Source organism: Thunnus thynnus, chromosome 14 (genome assembly GCF_963924715.1).
Source record: "Thunnus thynnus chromosome 14, fThuThy2.1, whole genome shotgun sequence".
Lineage (NCBI taxonomy): Eukaryota > Metazoa > Chordata > Actinopteri > Scombriformes > Scombridae > Thunnus > Thunnus thynnus.
The window spans coordinates 24,757,690-24,781,454 of NC_089530.1; the positions used below are offsets into that span (position 1 = coordinate 24,757,690).

A 23,765-nucleotide genomic window follows, 5' to 3' on the forward strand; every position below is an offset into this window, starting at 1 on the left:
TATTTATTTATTATTAACGACAAATTCTAAGTAAATTGATTAAATAATGATCAAAAGCAATAAATAGATAGATAAATAAATTATAATAATGCAATAAATAAGAACAACTTTATCAGTGCAGTGTACACAGATAACTGAAAAATGTCAAAAGAACAAAAGTTTGAAGATTTTTCAGGATTTAAAAACAGACTGATAAACAAAAACTAAACATTAGCTGTGTCCCAATTCAGGGGCTGTATTTGGAAACCAAATGTGTCACAGCGGCGCGACCGAGGCCGTCCCGTTTCAAAGACTCCTTCAAATGCAGCTGAGAAACGTAGCCTTCTTTTCCCCAATTCTGAGGATGCAACAGCTGGATCCTTCACGGCCCAACCTCTCCCAAAATTCACTGCATGCTGGCGATGATTGGATTTTTTCCGAAAAAGAGAATGGTGTCTGCGACTCGAACAGCGGCCAATGATTACTCTTTTAAATGTAAGTCTTGAATTTTAACTCACTCGATTAGATAATGATACAAAACTTAAAACCTCAAATTTACTACTCAACCTGATTATTTTTTAATATTAAAGTAAGGTTAAGGTTATTTTCAATATAAAATGATACTGTCAAAGTTAAATGACATTAGCTGTATAAACAACGTTAACTAACTGTTGTTAATTAGCTAATGTTAACATTACTGTTGTACGCAGCTTAACCAATCTTAATTTACCATGGTGCTCTCTCAGCCTCATATACATCACGCGCCAACGCTAACGGTGAAGCATCTCCATCCTCTTCCTCTAATAAATGGTGAAAAAAAAACAAAGAAAAAAATATATAAAATTAAAATTTCTGGCTCCATTTCTACTAGCTGTGTCTCCATTGTCAACTGCAGCTGTCAAGGTTGCTAGGCGACAGGAGCGGTGCATTGTGGGGCAAAGGTAAGGGTGGGAACAGCTGGTAAATCCTCTGTAGACCCGACCTGGTCTAAGAAGGACACGCCTTTGTAGACCACGTCCTTCGAAGGATGCAGCCCCTGAATTGGGACGCAGCTATTGGGCAGTGATCAATAAGGCCTCCAAACAGGCTCCTCCCCTCTGATAGAAAGACATGCCCCTTCAATATAATTGGTTAGTGCAGTGGCAACATTGCGGTCCTCCCCCGCGGTTTGGAGTGATTGGTTCGGTCCGTAGTAGAAGCTGCCCGGCTGGAACGGACCACTGTGGCTGACCGGAGGGGGAGGAGGAGGAGCAGACAGGTAGGAGCTGTATGGCGGAGGCTGGGTGCAGTAGGAGAGGGCAGGAGGTACGTGGTGCATTCTGGGACTTGGAGTGAAAGGAGAAGTCAGAGAGGTCACCTGACCCAGGAAGGATGGCTCATTGGTCCAGAGAGAGGAGGAAAAGGATCTACAATCTGGAGAGAAAGAAAGATTTTTAAAGTTGATTTAAATGTATTTTTTTTTATGAAGACAGTTTTATTATTTTTTTCCCATTTTTCCATAGTTCTAAAAGTAAATTTACTACCAAAATTTTTAAAATCCTACAGCTTTAAAATAAAAAAATATGGATTGCAGTGCCTCTCCTCTCGTACCTGATGATGCTGCGCTGCTGCAGGATGATCTGAAAGCTCCTGTTTTCACCTCCTTCTGCCTCTGTCCTGAGAGACAGGAGGAAATGAAAAAAGTAAGAATGACTGAAAGCTCGGGGAGGAAAAAAACAAACATGTGAACATATGATTTTTTCTGTTGTGTACTAACGTCTCGGCAGCCGAGGTCCATCCACAGTGACCTTGATGGCGCTGCGTAGTGTGGCGATCTGAGGGGGCAAGGTCAGTACGTTGATTGAAAGGGTGAAAGTCTTGCCTGGAAAAAATAACACAAAAAGACACATTTACAGGTGAATTAAAACAATTTAAAGAGATTTAACAAATGGTTTGATACAGATAGTTGGAGGGGCCCTGATTATTTCTGTTTATATTGTGCTCAAATGTTGCATATATGTAAATAAAGTTGTTAAATTACCACAAACTAACTGACACACAGTAAACATGGGACCAGGTGGGAGTACTGGTTGGTCTCGTGTGATATTAATGGGAACTTGGAGGTGACAAGGTTCATCTAGTCCACAATGCAGAGGGTGGGAGGTGAGTAGTTGGGGTCCACAGGGGCCCAACAGCAAAGTTTTGCTTTGGGGTTAATTTAATCATACTTTACATATTTTAATGTATTTATGTATTTTAATGTCTGTTGATATTGTATCCCTGCCGCTTGTCCTCTATCTTGTATTACCAGTTATCCTGTATGGTTTTTAAGTGAAGACCTTTTGATGTTGAACCTCCAATATGGTGTCTCTTTTCTCATAACATCCAAATACAGGATGTGAATCAAACATCGCTTCAGTCTCTCTACCTCTCCCGCTGCGACCTATGAAGCGGAGGTCATTAAAGTGAGCGTATCCTTGCTTCATGGTCGCTGTGGCGTTGCGTAGCTCGGCGCTGCTGTTGTTGTCGTTGCCAGCCATCAATGTGACAACCACGCCGTCTGGCACGTCGTTGCCCAGAGAAACCACCTGGAGGACGGAGAAACGTTAGGACTGGTCCTTTAACTTTGTGAAAGGGGGGTAGGGTTTGTGTAGTCAGCCTTGAAGGCAAAAACTGGAGGCAAAAAGTATCTTTTAAGCAAGTGTTGATTAGATGGATAGATGATTGCTCACAGTGAAGGTTCTGGGCAGGGTCTTGTTACACCTCCAGTGATGCGGCAGGCTACTGCAGAGGAAGTTCGGGCTGTCGGTCTGCACCAGGCCTCTGGGTGGCGCTGTGCTGCGCTGGTGGAGGAACCTCGCCTCCTGGTCATCCAGTTGGCGGTTGGTGGGCGATGGTAGTGGCCGACGCTTCACCACAGAATCTGACAGGGAACAATCGACAAAGATGGTTTTTCCAAAGGGTTTTGGGTGGCATGATTTAAAACCTTTCATACTAACATTTAATCCAGATAAATATCAAACTTTCTTTTGCATAAGAGAGAGCCTCTCTATAATATATAGGTATTTTCCTGTAGGATCCAAAACTGAGCAAATCTGATTTTGTTGTGTAGGGAAACTACACAATCCATGGATGTATCATAAGAACTTCTTAAAATACATTCATGCCTTGTCTACAGAGAAATGTAGAATAAGTGTGATAAAACTCACAAATTCAAATGTTGATAGACTGGATTATAAAATTATGTAATTTAGTAGAAATTATGACCTGAGTTTTACAAAAGATATAACGTAACAAATCACATAAATTAATACCTCGGGCTGAAACCCTGATTGTTATTTGTGTTACTGGTCATTAACAATCGTATCAAGCTAATTTAAATGTTGAATTAATATAGTATTGATATGGATATTGATACAATTATAGCTGCTAAACCCGGTGTAATTAACATATCGCTTAGTTACTGGGTGTTTTCTGCCTTCATCCCTCTTCCACTATATATTATATATATATTACTATATATTTGTTCAAAAATACAGCGATAAATATATTATTAATCAAGGGTGAGAGGACGTTTTTGATACCAAACGGCAGAAAACTACAACTACCAGTGTTCCGCGGCGCTGCCGAGATCGATAAACGTCATCAAATCGCGCCGAATAGTGAACCAAACGAAAAAGTATCAACAACAGCAGCAACAGCGGCAGCGTTTTCCTGAACGAGTCTGGTGAGTATTCAGACTTATTTTGAGCTCTGTCTCTGGTTTTCTGTGGTTCTCCTCCTCTTCCTCCTCCTCCTGCTGCTCCTGTCCGCCTTTTTGTTTCATGCATTGTGTTTTATTCACCGCAGTGTTTGAATAGGAGGGAACTGCGCTGTATTATCATTCAGATTTCACTGCCGGAGGGGAAGTTACTGCGGTCACACCACCTGTCCTGTGTGTGTGTGTGTGTGTGTGTGTGTGTGTGTGTGTGTGTGTGTGTGTGTGTGTGTGTGTGTGTGTGTGTGTGTGTGTGTGTGTGTGTGTGTGTGTGTGTTGATTCGCCTCAAATCTATTCTGCTATCTTGTTATTTTAGGCTCTATTATGCAGAGCTGAATAGTTTGTTATTCTCCCCAAAAATGGCGTTACCAGCATCTATAATAGTGGTGGAAAGTAACTAAGTACATTTACTCAAGCACAATTTTGTAGTATTTCTAGTATTTCAATGTGATGCTACTTTATACTACATTTATTTGACAGCTTTAGTTACTTTTCAGTTGAAGATTTGACACAATGGATAATATAACAAGCTTTTAAAATACAACACATTGTTAAAGATGAAACCATTGGTTTCCAACCTTTTTGGCTTTTGACGTCTTACAAAAAGCAGTGTGTAGTCGGGGTCACATTTCACATGTCTATGAGTTGTTAACAGCTCCACCAAATAGTGATTTTTCCCTCTAAACTTCTCACATGCTTTCATTTCAATAAATGTTCAAATGATCCAATATTTAGATCAGAGAAAAAGTCCAAAAACTGAAAACAGATTTGTGTATCAGAACTTTGTTTTTTCTTCTTTCCTCTCTCATTAATCATCTCACGACCCCTCAGATTTATCTGCTGACCCTTCGGAGGGGCCCGACCCCTAGGTTGGGAACCACTAGACTAAACTAGCTAACTGTATATAAAGTAGTTGAAACTAGCTCCACCTCCAGCAGCTACAACAGTAACATGCTGCTCTAACACTGATGCTTCACTATTAATAATCTAATGATGTCATATATAATAATATATCAGTCAGAGGGACCAAACCACTACTTTTACTGCAATACTTTAACTACATCAAGCTCATAATACTTATGTACTTTTACTTAAGCAGGATTTTTCATGCAGGACTTTTACTTGTAATGTAGTATTTTTACATTGTTGTATTGATACTTTTACTAAAAGGATCCGAATACTTCTTCCACCTCTGTAGAACAGTCTTTTGTGTTCAATGACCAATATATTTGTGTGTGGAGGTCGAATATTGATCTTGACATTTCTCAATTTGCTTATAGATAACATGCTGTTTATATTTACAAAAATGAGTCTAGACATGCAAAATATTTTTAGAAAGAAGATCAGACACAGAATATGTACATGAGGTGTGATGGTGAGTTAAAAGGCTTCTTCAGTTCATTTTAATTTCTGGTTTAATGCAGCTTTATTTCATTGTTGTGTTTTATGTCTTAAGGTAGATGAGGTTATGAGCAGTCCCATGGCTGGCTCCACCGCCTCCAGTTCTAAAGACCGTCCTGCATCCAGGACCAGCTTCATCCCAGAGCTACAGAGCATGATGTAAGACACACACACACACACACACACACACACACACACACACACACACACACACACACCTGCTTTCTCTGTGAAACTGACAAATGAGAGTAGACTCACCCCAGTACAGCATCGGGCTGGTGCTGCTGAACAGACTGTTGGAAGCCATGGCAGCCTGTTAAACCAGTAACAGAGCCACAATAATTACACTGGGAAGTGTTTTGGCTCATGATGCAAAAAACAAACAGCCTCAAGGACATACAGGAAACACAGATGATGTAAAAACAGTCCACAACACTTCAAATTATGTTACAAACCATATAATAAAAGGGAAATATTGTTATGCTCAGTGAAATAGAACTAGTTCACAAGTATGTTAAAGAAATCTTACAATAACATCATTCATAATCAGTGCACATATAAGATATCAGCAGTAGACTTTCAGGTCACTAAAAATGACAAATAACTAACTGATAGAAGAGCTACAGCTGTGCAAACAAATGTTCACTAACATTCCTGAAATATGAAACAGTTTAGCAGCAGCAGGCAGTGTGATGGTCAGTGGACAATAAAGCTGATAAACATGGAATCTGAAGAAGAAGAAGAAGAGGAAAGACCAAAAAAAACTTTATTTCCTGAAATAATAAGAAAATGAATTTGCTTAGAGATTGTAAATGAACTGAAAATCAAAATCTAAAATGAAAGAAAAAAGGAAGAAGAAGATAAAAGATGGTGGTATAACTGCTTACTTTTAGTGTTTTAAATAAACGCAGCTTTCCCTTTTTTTAAATAACTTAAAATATTTCAGTTAAATATGTTGGTATGTAGTTTACAGATAATCTTAACACAATACATATTTGCAAAGTGCGGAGAACCCCCCCCCCCCACGGAAGTGTTTTTATCTCACGAATTCAACCTTTCTGTTAGTTTTTCTAAAGAAACCACACGCATGTGTGGCCTGCCACTGGTGTGAGTGTGTGTGTGTGTGTGTGTGTGTGTGTTTGTTTTTGGGGTACTCACCTTGCGTTGTGTGTTTGCTCTCGAGATGTGTTGTTGGTGGTCAGAGAGGTTGAAACCCAACTAAACCCCAAAACCTAAACCAACGCTAAACCTGAAGCCAACCTCCGAACCTGAGGCCAACCTTCCCACAACCCCAAACCACTCACCTCTGTGATTGACAGCTGCAGCCAGCCAATCACAGCACATGGGTGGGGGGGGCAGGGGCGGGTGGATAGGAGGGGGGTGGGGGGTGGGGGGTGTTGTGGTGAATGTATGGAGAGACACAATAGGAGGAGAGACAGAGAAGGAATGAGTGAAGGAATGAGCTTCAGGATGTGGGTTCAGGTGAGTCTGTCATCATGGAAGTGGCTTCTCTGGATGCAAATTGAGGTTTGACCAAACTGTGGTCAAACCGTGTGTGAGGCCCCCTGGACCTCACCTGTGTGTGTGTGTGTGTGTGTGTGTGTGTGTTTGTGTGTGAGGGCAGGAGAGAGCGAAAGATAGAAAAAAAGAATGAGATAGATGGAGAAAGACATGTACGTATATGTTTGTATGAACTGCATTTATTTGGACAGCAACAAAAGTTGACGTTTTTAAGACATGAGGTGTTACAGCGACTGTGAGGATGCAGCCTTGACTTAAATTTTTATTGTTATTTTTAATATCAATGTGCACGTTCTCCTGTTTTGAGGTGCTTAGTTTTAGGCAGATAGAATAACTTTATCGATTACTCTATTTATTTATCTATAAAATGTCATAAAATTGTATAAAAATTCCTGTCGTAGTTTTTTTAATTTAAGCCCACGGTGACATCTTGTTTTGTCCAACAGTCAAAAATCCAAAGAAATTCAGTTCATCATCACATGACATAGAAAAGCTTTAGATACTCATGTTTGAGAAGCTGCAACCAGCAGATATTTGGCATTTCTCTTTAATAAATGACTAAACCGATTATTTGAATATCAAAATAGTTGCCGCTTAATTTTCTGTCGCTTGACGTATCAATTAATCGCTTAATTGTTGTAGCTCTATTTTCGATACTTGTGGTGATACAATACTTTAGTCTCAGAAGTACAGATACCAAAATTCTACTTTTTCTATACTATATATTCAAATCAGGCAGAAGTTGCACTATGTATTCTTCAAGAATCTCCACACCACAGTTCATTCTCACAGTTTATTAAGTGCAACTTGGTTATTTCTATTGTATAGGTAAATTAAATAACCCATATATATATTTACATATAAATAAATGTCTACATTGCTTCTATTTAAGGACCTTAATGCTTGATGTTTGTTATATTGATGCAGTTTTATAATCTGGCAGCAGTTTGACTGAAATAAATTGATGAGAAGTGAGAAGTGAGCATTAACATGAACATCCAAGTAAAAAGATGACACAGCACTATTTGATTAGCAGGCGATCTCTTGGAGCTGTGGTGCAAAATCACCACATCAGTGAATGTTTAGCACCTGCGATGCTGCACAAATAAATCCAAACAAAGAGCTTTGAAGGTTCTTAATGAGCAACAACTTTGTAACGATTAGCAGCTCATTAACACCTGCAGTCTGACTGCGTCTCTCAGAGGATTCACTGGAAATACAGCTCGGCTCTGCAGTACTGTGTGTGTGTTTGTGTGTGTGTGTGTGTCAGTCAGGTATTCCTCATGTTATGGGGACAAAAAGCAAGTCCCCTTAACGTAAATCATGAATTTTAGGGTGAAGGTAAGTTTAGGGTGATGTTAAGGTTAGGATACGTCTCCAGGAAATTAATGCAAGTCAATGTACCTTCCTCTGTAGTGATGGAAACATGACTGTGTGTGTGTGTGTGTCAGGTTCGCTCTGGGAGATGCTCGCAGGCCTCTGCACGAGACAGCAGCTCTGGTGGAGGACATTGTGCACACGCAGCTCATTACTATGGTAACCTACACTTGTCTTGACATAATAGTAGAAGAAAAAAATGAGTAAAGTCAGAAGGAAATATTTATTAAGGCCACAATCAACTGTAAATATAACGTTTTAATCAGATTTTACTACAGAATAATTTGTAAGTCTGTGGCTGTCATTTTCCTTTATATCAAACTCCTCTTACAATCTCATCCTTTGAAAGTTCCTGACAGATATCTTTTATTTGCATGACACAACACTGATAAAAAAAAACTCTACTATCTACACAGATTTCTATGTGGTATCAATTGAAAGACTTAAATCCACATTTATAACAGGATTTCTTTATACTTTTCTATATATGACTATATATGAATGAGAACAGGTTGTTTGTTAACATTGTTACTGTGACTTCAGGAGAACAGCAGCTGCCTATAAACCATAGATGTCTTATTACATCTGATGCGGTTCTAACGGCCAGATGTTCTTCTTTCTGAACATTTGTGTAACTAACACTGTGATGCTAATTGGGTTTATTTATTAGCTGCATCAGGCCTGCGAGGGGGCGTCTCTTCGTGGGTCGAGGGTCATCTCAGTGGAGGACATCTTGTTCCTGATGAGGAGAGACAAGGTAACTAAACACACAAAAAGCTCCTGAAAATATGCTTAAGACACAATTTAACGGAAAAATCGCTCTTGCTGCTCATAAACTCTAACTTAGAAATAATATTTTGTAGTTATTGACATGAATGACTTTTATTGATTTCCTCTCCTTTCTGTCTCTTGTTCTCTTTCTCTCCGTCTGTCTGTCCTCTGTCTCTCGACCAGAGGAAGGTGGCACGGTTATTAAAATACCTCCAGTTTAGAGATTATAAATCCAAACTACTCAAAACTCTTGAGGATGACGACATGCAACAGGACACAAGTGTGTACAAACTCACACATACACACATATGAGTCTGTTGCTACCTGACGCATGTTTGCTGTGTGTTTACATATTGATTTACTGGACATTTTCTCAGGTGGTGCAGGTGCTGCTGGTGGTGTTGCCGGTGGTAACCAGCGGAGGCAACGACTGGCCCAGGATTTCCTGGTGTGGTTGGATCAGACGGGCGAGCTCCTGTCATTGGCCGATCGACAGGAAGTAGACCCCGTCAAACAGGAGCGGATGGAGGTCAGAGGTCATCATGATGTCTTCACAGGTCGGTTTTTATTGAAGACAGTGATTATTATTATTTTATTAACTGTGTATGTGTCGTGTGTCTCTGTATCTTCAGCGTTTAGAGCGTCAGACTCGAGCTATGGACCAGGCTCAGTACTCCGAGTTCAGTGAGAGTCGACAGCTGAGCTTCGGTAAGATTTTTAAAGTCCCCCTTTTCTTAAAAATGTGTTTCACTTGTTACTTCACCTGGATGTTTTAGCTTCACTGTGCAGAGGTGGACACTAGAAATTAGTTTTCACATTCATCTATTGAAGGGGGGAAAGTTTCTCTGTGGATTTGTAACATCACAGCTAGTTTGGAGACAGTCGTGGTCTGGTATTCAACTTCTGCAACTGTTTTGTGGAAGCTTGAAGCCTCCACAGTGCACATATACTAATGAGAATGGACTTTACAGTGAAGTAGGGGACATCCTGTGTCCAGCAGTTAAACTTTTTGAAATAGAAAAATATCTCAGATTCTTGATTTTTTTCAATGAGAGAGAAGGAGGAGATGTCATTTTAAGAAGTTTTAAATTGGTATTGAATTGAATTTTGTTAAGTAAGAATCATATCAGACACAAATTAAAGCAGAGTTTTGTGCGTCTGGAGGGGATCTTTTAGGGCTCACATTTCTGCGTTTTGCCTCTTCAGGTTAGGCTAACCTATTGTTGCTAACTTTGGAGCTAACCTCATTCACTTGAGAATTTAGTCGGACATATCGACCAACTAATCGACCAGTCGACCAGGAGACTACAGCCCTAGGATCTTTAAACAAGTGATTTCATCTCTTTCTAATAAAGGATAATGACAGAAGAAAAAACTAATACAGACACCAAAACTTGTGGTCCTGCAAATTACAAAAAAAAATCTTAATAGAACTGATAAAACAAGGACTCAATGATTTTGACTTGTGTAGTTTCAAAGTTAGTATTCTTCTTCAATGATGATGCAGGTGCAGGCTGAATGGAGATTAATTTCATTAAAAATGTTTCAACATGTTGGGAATCAGTTGTGTAGTTTTAGCATTTTAAACAACACAGAGCTCATTTAATTTCTTGCTTTTATGTGTCTTGTTTTGTTTGTTTTTGTGTGTAAATGTGAGTCCAGCTAAGAAAGCGTCCAAGTTTCGAGACTGGTTGGACTGCAGCAGCCTGGAGCTGAAACCCAACAGCATCGCCATGGAGATACTGTCCTACTTGGCCTATGAGACGGTTGCCCAGGTAACGTGTTAACTAATGATCCTGTGACTGTCTCCTCTCTACTTTAAAACATTTCTGTCATTAAAACCATCTCCTGTCATTCTCTGTCTCTAGATTGTAGACTTGTCTCTGTTGGTGAAGCAGGAAATGGCCGCGAAGACCAATCCTATCAGTCATGTGATCTCTGCCAGCTACATCCATTATAGCACAAACACTGAGGTACACACACACACACACACACACACACGTAATTCTCTTAAATGCTGTTGTTTTCAGTCACTTAAACCAGGGCTTTGGAGCCCACAGTTGTGTTTTATGTTAGTACACCACATCCTTTTTTTCTTCTTTACCAGGTAAAGAAGGATCCAGACTCACCTGAGGCTACTCCTCCCTCCACTCCAGGCTCCTCCCACTCCGCTAAGCCCCTCCAACAAGGTAACGGCAGTCTGGACGGCCGAGCAAGACAGAGGAAACGCAAGAAGGTGTGTGTGCGCCTGCTGCAGTCCTATTTATGAAATATTGGTTGTAGGGCTGCATGTGACGACTGTTTTCTTTATCAGTTATTTTCTCTATTAATCGTTTAGTCTATGAAATGTTAAAAATTGTGCAAAAAAATTGCATTTACAATTTCTCAGAGGCCACAGGTATGTTCAGTCTGCTTGTTTTGTCTGACTAACAGTCTAATTATTATGTTCAGATATTTAATTTACTGTCATATATGACAAGGAAAGACACATTTTAGAAGCTGGAACCATCAAATGTTTTGCATTTTTGTTTGAAAAATTATTGAAACAATTAATCAATCATCAAAACAGCTCTGTTAAATGACTAATACAGCTCTAATTAGTTATTCCTAGGTTTTATTGATGTCACACTGGCATATAAATATACTGACCTTGATGTCAGGAGACACTAAGTTCTGTTATATGATAAAAACAATGGAGGCTTCTGCCACAGTAGTCAGTTTGTAACCTCAAATTATGTGTAATTGATGTAATAGTAGAGTGTCAGCTCCTCCTCAGTTTGTTAAAATCCCACATTCCCAGAAACCGAGGACGTGACCTCAGTGTGTCCTGAACAGTGTCGTATTAAAACCGTGTGGTGTGTTTCAGAGCTGTCCGGCTACAGTGGAACCTCCCAGCGGAGCCATCCAGCCCTGTCACATCAGAGAGGCTATTAGAAGATACAACTACAAACACACAGTAAGTACAAACACGCACACACACACACACAGCTTGGGTTTGGGTGTTTTCAGGTCTGTCTTAATACAACTCATCATGTGTACATTGAGTATTATTGTCGCTGTAATTATTCCTCCTCTCCATACTGGCCGTGAATTGATCTCTTCCTAAATTTACAAAATCTTCAGTCCTCATTCTGTCCAAAGATGCATCCCAAAGCTAATACGAGGCTTCAGCCGTCTGCGTTTGTCAAATCAAGTCTTCATCCTGTGTGTAGGTTTATCTCTACTGTTCCATACTGGCGACAAACCTGCATGTGATGGTTCAGCAAGGAAACCAAAGATTTTGTACTGGAAAGATGCTCAGTTTATTTGCTGAAGTCTCGTATGAGCTTCGGGTAAACCTTGAAATGCTTTTCTGCACAGAATGAGGACTGTGGATTTTATCCGACATCTTTTATAGTGTAGTTCAGTGTCAATATGGACAGGATAGATGATTAGAGCACCAGTGACTCCTGCATTAAGACACTTAAAAAAATCTGTCCTTTAAAACACACCTAATTTAAGTTACAGCGAAACATGACTGATACATTAAATCCTTTTTCTTTCTGTCAGAGCTCATACTGGAGGAGTGGGATGGCCTTCCTCGCCTGCTGAGGATGCAACACACACCTTTTCTTACACCTACCTGTACACACAATTGTTTTTTTTTTTTGTTTTGTCCAATCATTTTAATAACTTTCAGTAAGCCTGTCCTGTTTTTTTTTAACTAGCTTTGTATCTGTAGTTTATTTATTTTTATATCGTCTTCTGTTGTGAAGCACTTTGTGACGACTCATCCAGAAAGTTGCTTTATAAATAAAATTTTCCATGCCAACAGTATGACCTATCAGATTATAACTTTCAGCGCACACAATCCAGAAAGAATTACAATATTTCTTCAAAACTAAATGAAGAATGTAAATTTTGAGTTCTTACACGGCAGGGAAAATCCAGCTACAGTCACACAAAGAAACTACCTTGCGACCTTGCGAAGGAATTTAATAAAAGGTATTAAGTTTATTTTCCTTGAATGTGTTCAGGTTTGGCCAATATAGCTTCACATCATAATGTCACAGTGAAGTTGACCTTTTGGATATAAAATGTCATCACTTCACCATTTTATCCTATTAGACATTGTGTGAAACTTTGTTATAATTAGCGTATGAATTATTGAATTATGGCCAAAAATGTGTTTTGTGAGGTCACAGTGATCTTGACCTTTAACCACCAAAATCTAACAAGTTCATCCTCGAGTCCAAATCCCCTCAAGGCGTTACTGAGATATCACGTTCACAAGAATGGGACAGATGTACGGTCAATCTGTCGCCAGCACAGAGCCATAAAAACATTTTCTCACTTACATCTAGTGATATGAAGTCATACAGATAGTTTCAAATAAGTTCTAAGGATTTCCTTTACAACACGGTTGATGTTTTTGGATGTTTCTGCTTCTCAAATGTAGTTTTTTCAATGCTCTAACCATCAAATGAAAAGCAATTCATCACTTTGTTTAGATGTGATGTTTCACATTTGAAACATCACATCTAAACAATCTGCATGTCTGGATGAAAATGACTTTTCTGACCCTTGAAACTTTACTGCTACACAAACCAAAAACACCTTTACAAGATAAGACAAGATACTTACTGCAAGGTTGTTGTTGTTGAAAAAAAAAACTTTAATGGTCACTATTACAGAAAACACAAGGGAATACTGAGCATGCTCAAAACTCAGCGTGTGACATCACTGCAACATGAGCAACATGAAGGCGGGGCTTGTTTCTGGAATTGCCGCAATAATCAGAAAACGACAAAGTTTCGATTCGACGACTTAAGAGGGCGGAAAAGAGGAAACTCGTATTTCTCTGTATTTGTTTCTCAGAATGGCTGTGAGCTTGATATCAACGTCTCCATGGTGTGTGTGTGCGTGTGTGTGTGTAGCATGAACGTGTGATTAGATTGTGTGTCGCTCAGTATTTCTGAGCACTATTAATTAATGCCTCCCGCTCCATGAGCAGCTCTCCGTATCTCTGCTGAAGTTCTCTCTCTCTCTCCATCTGCCTCTCCACGTCCTCCCGCAAAGCCTAAAAAAAAAAAATCAGTGATCATTCATATAAGTTTCTATCATCGTTCTTAACCATCTATGAAAAAAACACTGCAACAGCTAAATCTCACAGTGATAATTAGTTCTTTCTCCATACCAACAATTTTTTATATATTATCAGAGTTCTGGATGTCAAACAATCACTTAAATACACACTTATATTGTAAATATATCTTAAATATATTACCGCTTGTCTCCGGGGAATTGCAGTATCTTCTTGTTTCTTCAGCTGAGTGAAGGTCTGGAGCTCTGTGGCTGCCTGCTCCACCTAGTGGACACAGCAAGTATAACACCATCATCATCATCTCCACAGTACAATATTTCATTACGGTGCCTTAGATATGACTATTAACCACAGCCTGCAGAGAAACTGTTTACAACCTTGTCAAAGACCGATTATCAGTTCACTCCATATTCGGTCGATATTTACTATTTTTACATTAGTAAAAAAAAGTTCTGCAACTGCACTTTCTAACCCGAACAGCTGATCTGTGGCATAATAAAGTATGTGGCACGCATATGAATAAGGAAGTTCTGCAGTTGAGAAAATGCAGTGCTAAAGGAAAGGGCTGTCTGAGGGCTGAATATAGTCTACACTTAAACTGATATTAATTTTTTTGGTGGCTAAAATATGTTTTGCTGCTGCCGGTACTCCTGCCTGCTGCTCCAAACTGGGAGCGTGCCGACCCAAATATACTGCAGGTAATATGCTGACTATTGAGAAGTACCTCAAACAACCTGCAGATAATTCATCACTATGAGCTGCACCTCTGACATTACTAATTAAATTTCATATATTGTTATATTGATCAAGGTCATCTTAAGCTATAATATGCAGTAAATAACATGTCAATGGCTGGTGAACTCCAACAAAACTGACTGCAATGAGTAAAAACTTAGGTTAATGTGCTTGTTGAGAATCACAACATCTCACACAATGGCCTTTAGTTAACTGGAGAAGAATAACACGTTTCCCTCTTCAGATGTAATATGGCTGTGCACACCACATACGCCAAGACCGAAGAACAAATCATTCTACAGGAAGCCCTGATAAAGACTTCAGTACCTGTTCCCAGAGTTCACCGTGCTGCTTCAGTAGCCCCAGCGCTCTGGACTGAAACCCTCCGAGGAGGATTTTGAGTTTCTTCTCCAGTTTAGCTGCTTTCCGAGCCTCTGCTGTCATGTGACCACGGTTCACCTGAGGAGAACAGACAGGACAGAGCACATAGTTTTTTGTTTTTATAAACATCTAAGTCTGGGTTTCTGACACATTTAGTCTCAGAGAGTTTTAACAGATGCAGCTGTTTCAAAAAGAACAAATCTGTGTCTGTTATCAGTCTTCATGTGTCTGTGTGTTTCCTCACATCTAGTTTCTTCTCCAGGCTTTCGATTCGGTCTTTCTTTGATGCCAGGTTAGCTCTGGTGTATCTGTTCTGACTGGGCAGATAGAGCACCTGTAGGAAGAGAGAGAGGCAGAGCAGATGAAATAACATTTATTGACAAAAAGGTAGTTTTCATATGAGGAGAAACGTGGCTAAAAGTGGTTTATCTGCTGTTACTGATGCTCACCTGTCCGTAGCATTCCTCCCACACCTGGCTGTAGGCCTCCATGCTGAGATCACCGTGGCCCATTCCTGACTTCACCACCTCCATTTCTCCTGCCAGTATCAGCTTAGCCTGTTAATTCACATGTCACACAGGTTATACTCTTATTAGATACTGATCAATGTCACAGTCTTTAACACACCTTACACATTGTTATGATCAAACTAGAGCTGCAATGATTAGTAAATTAGTCAGTTGATATCAATCATTTAAGTCATTTTTTCAGCAAATATGCCAAAAAATGTGATAATTTAATGCTTTTCTTTATCATACATGATAGTAAACTGAATATTTGGGGTTTGGACTGTTAGATGGTCAAAACAAGACAAGATTTAAAAGACGTCTCTTTGACTCTGGGAAAACAAAATTTTAACTAAATCGTAACATTTTACAGACAAAGCAATTCATCAAGAAAATAATTGATAATGAAGATAATCCTTAGTTGCAGTAAAACATCAGTGTGTGTTACCTGCTCCATCTCCTCTGTGCTGACAGGCTTGTAGGCGTGCGTTTCCAGGTACGCTATGTGTGAGGCGTTATTCGACGTGGAGGCGGGGCCTCTGGCCTTGCCGCGCTGCAGTTGGCTGCCTGCGTTAGCTGATGGGTGGTGCAGGCAGTCATGGTGTAGCATGGTGATCATTTCCTGTTTGATCAGCTCCTCTGCCAGCTGGAGGTCGGAGAGGGGCTCCATGGAGCCCGGACGCAGGACGGACTCGTTTACCTGGAGACATGAGCAGGAACAAACTGACATCATCATGTTAACACAAACAAAAGCTTTAAAAAAACAAATAAACAAACTGTGTCTTAAATGCCAAGACTTAGAATTTCTGCTTTTGTTAAACCTTTTTAATGTAAGTTTATTTATTTAGGTTTTATTTAGTTTATTCATTATACTTAACAGCTACCAAGACTGCATGAGAAAGCTTGACAGCTGTGTCGTCTTATGCTGGAGCTGAAATGTTTCCCCGATAGGCTTTATACGCCGCTGCTTAAATTTCACATTGTTCATAACAATCAAGTTAGCTGACTGAAGCTAGCGGTGAGCAAACAGGAACACGGCCCACCAGAGACCTCCAGAGCCCTTCTGCTGTCAAAAGCTCCTGGTAAAGTGAATAAAACTATCTGGAACAATTCTATGGTAGTTTTAAGTTATTCCACTGCAGGCGTGCCTGAATATACGAGTCCTGACGTTGTGGGCTCCGCGCACGCACAAAAAGCACAGCTGCTGAAAAATGTCCTCGAGGCTGTGGCAGCTAATTTTTAACAGCTTTTAGGAACTTGAGTTTATCACTGAAAAATGCAAACGCAGGTTTCTGCTGCCTGTGATTTGAACAAGACTGATTGGATACACTGATGAAATCTTAACATGATATAACTTGAACGTGAACTTGATCAAACCATCTATAAGTGTGTCTGTTACCTCAGTAGGTCTGGGGAGACTCCTTTGAACAGAAGTGTGTCGCAGCTTCAGCTCCTTCTCTCTCTCTGCATCCCGCTGAGCCTGTTACACACACACACATACATATATACATACACACACACACACACACACACACACACACACACACACACACACACACACACACACACACAGTAAACCTGAGTGTGACATGCTCTATGTGAACTACATGAGTACACATTCTGAACTGGGGTTTATGCATTTTACATGAAGTTCTGCACTCAAGAGACTCATCCTCTACATCACTACAGCCTCGCGTGTCTTTGTATGCGGCACACCCACCTGTTTGCGTGCCTGTATGTCGGCCGCATCCTCTATGAACCCGGTCTCTGTCTCAGTTTCTTCAAGTTCTTTCTCTGCGTTTTCGGGAAGGACGATCTCAAAATCATTTTTGGGAACAGGAAGTGACATCAGGCCTTGTCTCAGCTGCTGCAGGCTTTCCCTTTGCTGTGTGTGGTGGCGGGGGAGAGAAAGACAGCAGTAAGTTTGTAGGTATTTTATTTTCTTAATTTGTATTTTCCATGTAATTAGTGTTGTTTTAATTACACAACGTCTACTTTTTAAAAAACGTTTATTAGAATTTGTGATTTGTTTATGCAGGTTCTGTTTTGTTTGAATACATTTATTACTTATGACAGTGTATGACATTAGAAAATCTGTTCAGTTGTTATTTCTTAGAAATGACCTCAAATGGAAAAGCAGCCGACTTCACTTTATTTTACAAAACATTTTTAGTGTTTAAATTGATGTTTACATTTCATATATTCAGAACTGAGTGACAGTGTGTGTTTACCATGTGTTTAGCGAATGCAGGGTCAGCCAGTTGCTCCTCACTGTTAATATTCAGTTTGTCTCTCAGCGGTGTGCGGCCCGGGGTCAAACCTGGGGTCCCGGCCCCTCGTGGGGTCATCACTCCTCCGGCTTGAGGGGTCATGCCCTCCGACCCTTGACCTGCTCCAGGAGTTCTGATAGAGATGAAAAGACCACAAATATTATTATTTACAGTTAAAACTGGTTAGTTTGTTGCATGTGGTTATATCAGAATAAATGTGAGCGTGTTACCTGAATGGGGTGCTGAGTACAGTGTTGGGTGTTTGTATCTGCTGGCGCTGAGGTGTCACTCCGCTGAAATCGCTCTCATGAAGCGGGGTGTTGAGTCCTCCCTTCAGCGGAGTGTCGATGTTGGTCAGAGCCATCAGGTTCTGTGCTTCCTGAAAAAAAATACAAACACACAGGTGCAAAGTTTTTAACAGAGAAAAACAGTAATGATCTGAATTTAAACTCTTTATGATAAATACTCGAGTCTCACTTGATACTGATCATGTGTGCCCGTGTTACCTGCAGTATCCGGTCCTGCACAGCAGGGGTGCGGGGGGTACGTAGTCCTGTTGCCATGGTGTTGGTGACGCTGTACTCTGACAGGAGGGTGGAGGAGGCGGAGTTGCCGCTTTCGCTCTCCTCTGCAGCTTGACGGGCGACCTCACTGGCAACACCCAGCTTGACGACTTCCTCAAGCTCAGCATCACTGATCTATAAGAAAAGTTTAATTAAATATAAATAAATAACAGGTTGCAGAGAACATTACTAAGAACATACAGAGGGGGTTTACCTCCTCTTCATGAATGTACAAAGACAAGAGTGAAAAAAAAGAGAGATTGGAGGAAAACAACAAAGAACTGGAGTTCTTGATGAATCCTGGGATCAAACTACAGCAAAGCTCCCTATGTAAGTGATAATTAAAGTAGAGTATTAAAGGCTACTCCAGCTGGAAGGATGTTTATCAGGATAAAAGTACAAACCTCTCCCAACACAATGTGTCCTTACAACTACCTGCTGTGTAACAGTAACAGACCAGTTTGTATGAGCTCCACTGGTCTGAGGAGATATATCAGATATTAAAGTAAAAGATGTACATGTGCACCAGTCGCTGTGCGGTGGTTTACCTGGGGTGCGGGTAAAACCAGTTTGGAGCGTTTCTTGGTGAACTCGGCCACTCCGCTGGTCTGCAGGATGGCAGACGGCAGATCACTTTCTTTCTTCTTCTTGATCTTCTGTTTATCTTTCTTCCTGTCTCTTTCCTCACGTTCGCTACAGACAAACACAGACAGAAAAGCAAAACGTTTTACGAATGAAAACTGTGAGGTCAGACGGTGTGTATTTGTATTTAGTGTCTGTAAATAGTGTCTTTAGTGTCTCTTGTTGCTTAGTCATGCTTACTAGGTGTGTGTATTTAACTTTACCATCATGTTTGTGCACAAAGTGGAACCGCATTTAAATGAGGGTGTTATTTATTGGTAATTTATAAAGTGTTTGTGTGTTTTATACTGTAAATATAAGATTTAATATTACTGACTTGCGTAGTTCTCCATCCAGGTGCTGCTGCCTGAGTCGTTTGAAGTTTGGCTCCAGAGCGTCATACTGCTCCATGCTGGTGTCATAGAAACCCTTAAAGTAAACAAAAGTAAACAATTAATAACTTACAACATGATGTCGAGCTCAAAGACTCTGTGCTGATGTTGTGGATTCTGTTAAAATGAGCAGAACAATGAATAATAATTACTGCTGTGGGTTTCTTTTCGAATGGGATTTCAGCATTGTAGTCCACTCCTCTCTTCTTCTTCCTCTTCTTCTGAACATCGATTCCTGCTGCTCTCAGCTCTCTGCGCTTCTGCAGAGCAGCCAACCGTCTGCAGCAGAAAATGAGGAAAAACTCAATTATGCCTTCTTTTTTTTGTACTTGTCAGCAACTTTGTAGGCTTTCCCATCCCTAGAGCTTCAACTAAGAACATCAGGCATGAGAAAATATTCTAATTAACATAAAAAATAACTTAATTATGTCATGGCTATCTAAATAATTATACAAAAAGACCCAGGGAATACCCCCAAATTAACAAAACAGTGGATCAACCAAAAACTTAAATGTTTAACTAACCTGGCAAATTCATACATCAAGCCAACAAATGAATGGAAAACGAGTAATGAAAACTGTGTAATTGTAAATACAGCCTGTGTGTTTGTGTGTGTATGAACTTAGTTCAACCTGGCTTCCTCCAGCTGTTTCTCTCTGGCCTTCCTCTTGGCTTTCTTGCCCTGGGTGTTGGCCAGTCGAGCCCTGGCCTCTGACAGCATCTCCAGCTCATCTACAGATAGTGAGACAAACAAAAACACAAAACTCATTTATTTAGTTAGAAAACATACAAAGCAATATTGTTAATATGAAGCTACCGTCTCTTACAGCAAAGTGCATGCTTGGATGGAATTAAAAAATAAATCATTAAAGCATTCTTCCATTAAAAAGAAAAGTAACAGTCCATTACTGTACCTTCATCCATGTCCACAGGGTCAGGTCTGGCAGGTTTAGTTTCAGGATTAGGGTCGATCTCTCCTGGTTTTAACTTCCTGGGGTCCTCTCCCACCTCCTCCTCATTGTCTCTTTGCGCTGCTTTGTCTCTAAACACATACAAAAACAAGAACCATGTGAACACAGAAATACATGCACAGGTAAATCATATGATGAAGCTCAAGCTTGTGTTAAATACTTCTGTATTTGGCATCTAATAAATGATGTGTTGTGGGTGAACCTCTACTTGAATCTTTTGGAAGTTGATATCTAGAAATTCTTAAGGGATTGTGCTTATGTGCGAGTGAGATATCAGTTCTTTAGAAAGTTCTCGTGCTGAGCTGCAGCACATCCGTGGACAGGATTGAAGTATAAGTGAAATAAAATCTACATGGGCTGTAAGTTTATGAATCATGCTGTTATGTCTTATTTACAAATGTCTTAACATTATAAGTGCTAAGCATATGTAGTGTATAGATGTGTGTCAGCTCATATAAAACCGTACAGCAGGTATTCATAGTGCTCCAGACACTGGGCAGCAGTGCGTCCTATGATAGGAGCGATGGTCCTCCACTGAGTCGGCATCAGCTTGGCCAAATGAAGCAGCTTCTCCTCCTCTTCTCTGGACCATTCTGTTTTCTTGATGCTGGGATCCAGCCACTCGTACCTGTAGGCAGACACAAAGCAAACTTGAGACAATATAGTTCAACAAACACACAGCAGATGATTGAGAAAGCTGTCTCTTTAAGCTCTTCTTTTATGAATGTCAGTTAATTACATCAACTGCAAGCTAAAAATTGTTACTACTGTTAAAAGCTACGTCCTCTGGGCTTCTTGCATTCACCTGAGTGAAGGTAATATTATAAGAAAATGACTGCAGGGTAACTACTGTTGTTCCCATCACATTTGTGTCCAAAGTATCAGACTCACCATCTTGCTTTACACTGTTTAGCAGACTTGCGGTGCAGTAGGGAGGCAATACGGGACCACTGGTTTTTCCCATATTTCATCACCGCTGCCTTGAGGATCTCATCCTAGATAAAGACGCAGACACACATAAACTCTTAACATCGTCTTACCGAGTATTTTATGCAAACCTATCGTACAATTAAGTCTAACTTCATGTTGTAAACGGTGATGTCTACAAAGAGATACCTTCTATGATCACGATCAGATAACACCGTTGCCACTCTAACTTAAAGGACAGGTTCACAATTTTTCAAGTCTGCCTTAAAACAGGTGTGTATATGAGCACAGAGAGAGGTTTCATTCATTTAATCATTCCTAATGTTCATACTGGCTATTAAAAAATGCATTTTCAAATGCACTTTCAATGTAAGTGATGGGGACCAAAATCCACAGAGTGCCCACACAGACATTTTGTGTAAAAACGTATTTACAAGTTTATCTGAAGCTTTTATGAGATTTCAGCGGTCTGACTTAGTCATATCAAGTGGACATCTGCCACATTTACAGTCTTTTTAGCATAAAATGCGGTGGAAGAATAGTAAAAAAAAAAGAGACTTTGGCACTAAAAAGACTAACGTTGAAAGATATCTACTTGATTTGACTCATTTGGACGGTTGAAGCTTCATATTAACCTCAGTTAAAACTTTTGTGCATAGTAACTTACACCATAGCACACACTTATGAAGGGATCTTCTAATGGTCAGTATGAACAGGAGAAATGATTACAGCAAGAAAAACCTATTCAAATCTTCATTTGGGCACCTGACTATTCTTTTAGGACAGATTTGAAAAACTGTGAATCCGTCCTTTGACGTCTTGCAGCCTGTCTGCAGTAATGTTTGCTAATGACATATCTAACAATTATTAAATACGTAACATTGCACTTTAATTATGTTGTTTGTTGTTTTCGTGTACACAGCTTTACACAAGCGGTAGTAAAACTATTTGGACATAGCTGGCAGCAACAACAAAACCAAACTTGCTTAAGCGGGCTAAATCTCGTTAAGTTAGCAGCTAGCTTCATGCTAACGCAGACCCATAGGTTTACTACTGGTGGTTAGCATCATGCAAACGCAGCTAGCCATGTAAACACGTACCTCAGTGTTGCGCCAAACGCCTCCTTTTATCATAATTCGCGGCATCTTGGCGGCTTGTTTCTCTCTCCTCCTTCAGTAAAAAAATATAACGGATTCACAGCCAGTTATGAAGATAACTGGTGTTCACTATTTACACTTCACTACACAAAACCTCACAGCCAGCGCAGAACGAGCACGACCGTGAACCACACCGGAAACTCAACTGGTCCACCGCAATGCAATATGGGTAAGAAGGCAGCAGTTGGTGTTACATCGAAATCTGTATCCCCATCGCTTTTTCTATCCCCTTACCTCAACCTGAGCCCAAATTTGTACCCGTCCCCCAACAAGTTGTTTGTTTTCTGTGATACTTAATCTCAACTCAACCCCGTTTTATCTCTAAAAACGCTATAAACACTCTAAAAACTATAACTAAACTAAACACCAACAACATAGGCCAACGGTACGCGGGAGACTGTTTGAATGGGAAACAGACTTCGACGTAACACCTGCAGACAACGTGTTTTCAACATGTGATTCGTTTTCAGGCTTTTTACACAAATATATAGATAAACACCTCTAAATGTACAGACAAGAGAGGAATTTCAATTATTAAATTAAATTTTTAAAAATAGACTTATATTTTGGTGTTTACACTATTCCAATAAACCACAACAGTATTTTAACTATATTGAAGGCACAATTTATTTGTTTATTTGGTTGACGATGCACTAGGAATTTTATACATGTTAAAAAACACCGTTTACACAACTATGCTCATCAAGCTGCCTGTTACTGCCATTCAGCATCATTTAGTTATTTAGCATCAGTTGCAATAGCACCGTCTGGTGGTTGTAGAATAAACCTGCCAATGCATTTGCTTTAGACCTACGCAGTAATAAAAATACAGTTTACATAGAATATATGGACCAAGGATGGGCAATTGGGTGCTTTCGAGACTGCAGGGTTTCATTTCAATTAAACCCTCTACCTGCTGTCACCTCTCAAAAGCACTCCATTTGCAATCTCATAGGCCTATTATTTTACCATGATTTTACAGTTAAGTGCTGCTTTTAGCCTATTTGCCTATAGTTTCTCTGTGTGGAGGTTAAACGTTAACCAGCAGATACTAGAGGATCGTCTAAAATCCCCATCTGTATAACCTAGAAGCCCCTTAAACAGCATATGAACTGAATAAATACATTTAAAGGCTTAACTGAATGTGATCCTTTTATGTCCATTTTCAGATTGTTCTCAATCAAAAAATGATTTAGTGCAGATTTCAATTGTGCTTTGGGGATTACTGCCTGACATCATGGCCTACTATGTTCGTCACTGCATTAGGCAAAGTGGTTTCAGTGGTACAGTCATAATGTGACCTTGGCTTGAACTAGTCACTCTTATAAACTCTTCAGGCAAGGTACATCCACCTCCAGCCCAACCGATATTTT

The 23,765-nt window shown here is 40.0% G+C and overlaps 3 protein-coding genes across 4 annotated transcripts; 1 reads left to right on the forward strand and 2 right to left on the reverse strand.

The window, feature by feature from the left end:
* Nucleotides 1–572: 572 nt before the first annotated feature.
* On the reverse strand, nt 573–3,784 carry runx2a (RUNX family transcription factor 2a). Its single transcript, XM_067611058.1, has 6 exons — nt 3,700–3,784; nt 2,691–2,881; nt 2,387–2,546; nt 1,736–1,840; nt 1,570–1,635; nt 573–1,392 (listed from the first exon to the last, which is right to left on the reverse strand). Exons 1-6 carry the CDS (start codon nt 3,782–3,784, stop codon nt 1,046–1,048), a joined length of 954 nt encoding a protein of 317 aa, XP_067467159.1. The 3' UTR covers nt 573–1,045.
* Nucleotides 3,595–12,619, forward strand: supt3h (SPT3 homolog, SAGA and STAGA complex component). 2 transcript variants are annotated; one of them, XM_067610684.1, is made up of 12 exons: nt 3,595–3,685; nt 5,173–5,276; nt 8,090–8,174; nt 8,686–8,772; nt 8,970–9,066; nt 9,164–9,315; nt 9,419–9,494; nt 10,449–10,561; nt 10,655–10,759; nt 10,894–11,022; nt 11,653–11,742; nt 12,336–12,618. In XM_067610684.1, the coding sequence occupies exons 2-12, from the start codon at nt 5,185–5,187 to the stop codon at nt 12,375–12,377; spliced, it is 1,068 nt and encodes a 355-aa protein (XP_067466785.1). In that variant the 5' UTR covers nt 3,595–3,685; nt 5,173–5,184; the 3' UTR covers nt 12,378–12,618. The 2 variants fall into 2 exon arrangements, with proteins under 2 accessions (XP_067466785.1, XP_067466786.1); XM_067610685.1 differs by having other exon boundaries at nt 3,599–3,689; nt 12,336–12,619.
* Nucleotides 12,620–13,428: 809 nt separating this feature from the next.
* Nucleotides 13,429–22,547, reverse strand: cdc5l (CDC5 cell division cycle 5-like (S. pombe)). The gene is made up of 19 exons (XM_067610686.1): nt 22,336–22,547; nt 21,200–21,303; nt 20,775–20,936; nt 20,252–20,379; nt 19,970–20,069; nt 19,490–19,616; nt 19,283–19,374; nt 18,873–19,017; nt 18,268–18,459; nt 17,992–18,140; nt 17,723–17,894; nt 17,212–17,376; nt 16,891–16,971; nt 15,940–16,191; nt 15,435–15,542; nt 15,230–15,319; nt 14,932–15,063; nt 14,053–14,133; nt 13,429–13,845 (listed from the first exon to the last, which is right to left on the reverse strand). The coding sequence occupies exons 1-19, from the start codon at nt 22,378–22,380 to the stop codon at nt 13,732–13,734; spliced, it is 2,439 nt and encodes an 812-aa protein (XP_067466787.1). The 5' UTR covers nt 22,381–22,547; the 3' UTR covers nt 13,429–13,731.
* Nucleotides 22,548–23,765: the final 1,218 nt, after the last annotated feature.

What these genes read in the sequence shown, in the direction of transcription:
- runx2a (XM_067611058.1), bottom strand. Translation starts at nt 3,784, where the DNA reads ATGAAACAAAAAGGCGGACAGGAGCAGCAGGAGGAGGAGGAAGAGGAG. An exon ending in AGAGACAGAGCTCAAAATAA is followed by an intron (nt 2,882 to 3,699) that starts GTCTGAATACTC and finishes GTTCCCTGTCAG; the next exon opens with ATTCTGTGGTGAAGCGTCGG. An exon ending in CAGCAGCGCAGCATCATCAG is followed by an intron (nt 1,393 to 1,569) that starts GTACGAGAGGAG and finishes CTTTCTCTCCAG; the next exon opens with ATTGTAGATCCTTTTCCTCC.
- supt3h (XM_067610684.1), top strand. Translation starts at nt 5,185, where the DNA reads ATGAGCAGTCCCATGGCTGGCTCCACCGCCTCCAGTTCTAAAGACCGT. An exon ending in CCAGAGCTACAGAGCATGAT is followed by an intron (nt 5,277 to 8,089) that starts GTAAGACACACA and finishes TGTGTGTGTCAG; the next exon opens with GTTCGCTCTGGGAGATGCTC. An exon ending in TCAAACAGGAGCGGATGGAG is followed by an intron (nt 9,316 to 9,418) that starts GTCAGAGGTCAT and finishes CTGTATCTTCAG; the next exon opens with CGTTTAGAGCGTCAGACTCG.
- cdc5l (XM_067610686.1), bottom strand. Translation starts at nt 22,380, where the DNA reads ATGCCGCGAATTATGATAAAAGGAGGCGTTTGGCGCAACACTGAG. An exon ending in GTACTCAGCACCCCATTCAG is followed by an intron (nt 17,895 to 17,991) that starts GTAACACGCTCA and finishes CATCTCTATCAG; the next exon opens with AACTCCTGGAGCAGGTCAAG. An exon ending in CTGCATTCGCTAAACACATG is followed by an intron (nt 17,377 to 17,722) that starts GTAAACACACAC and finishes CACCACACACAG; the next exon opens with CAAAGGGAAAGCCTGCAGCA.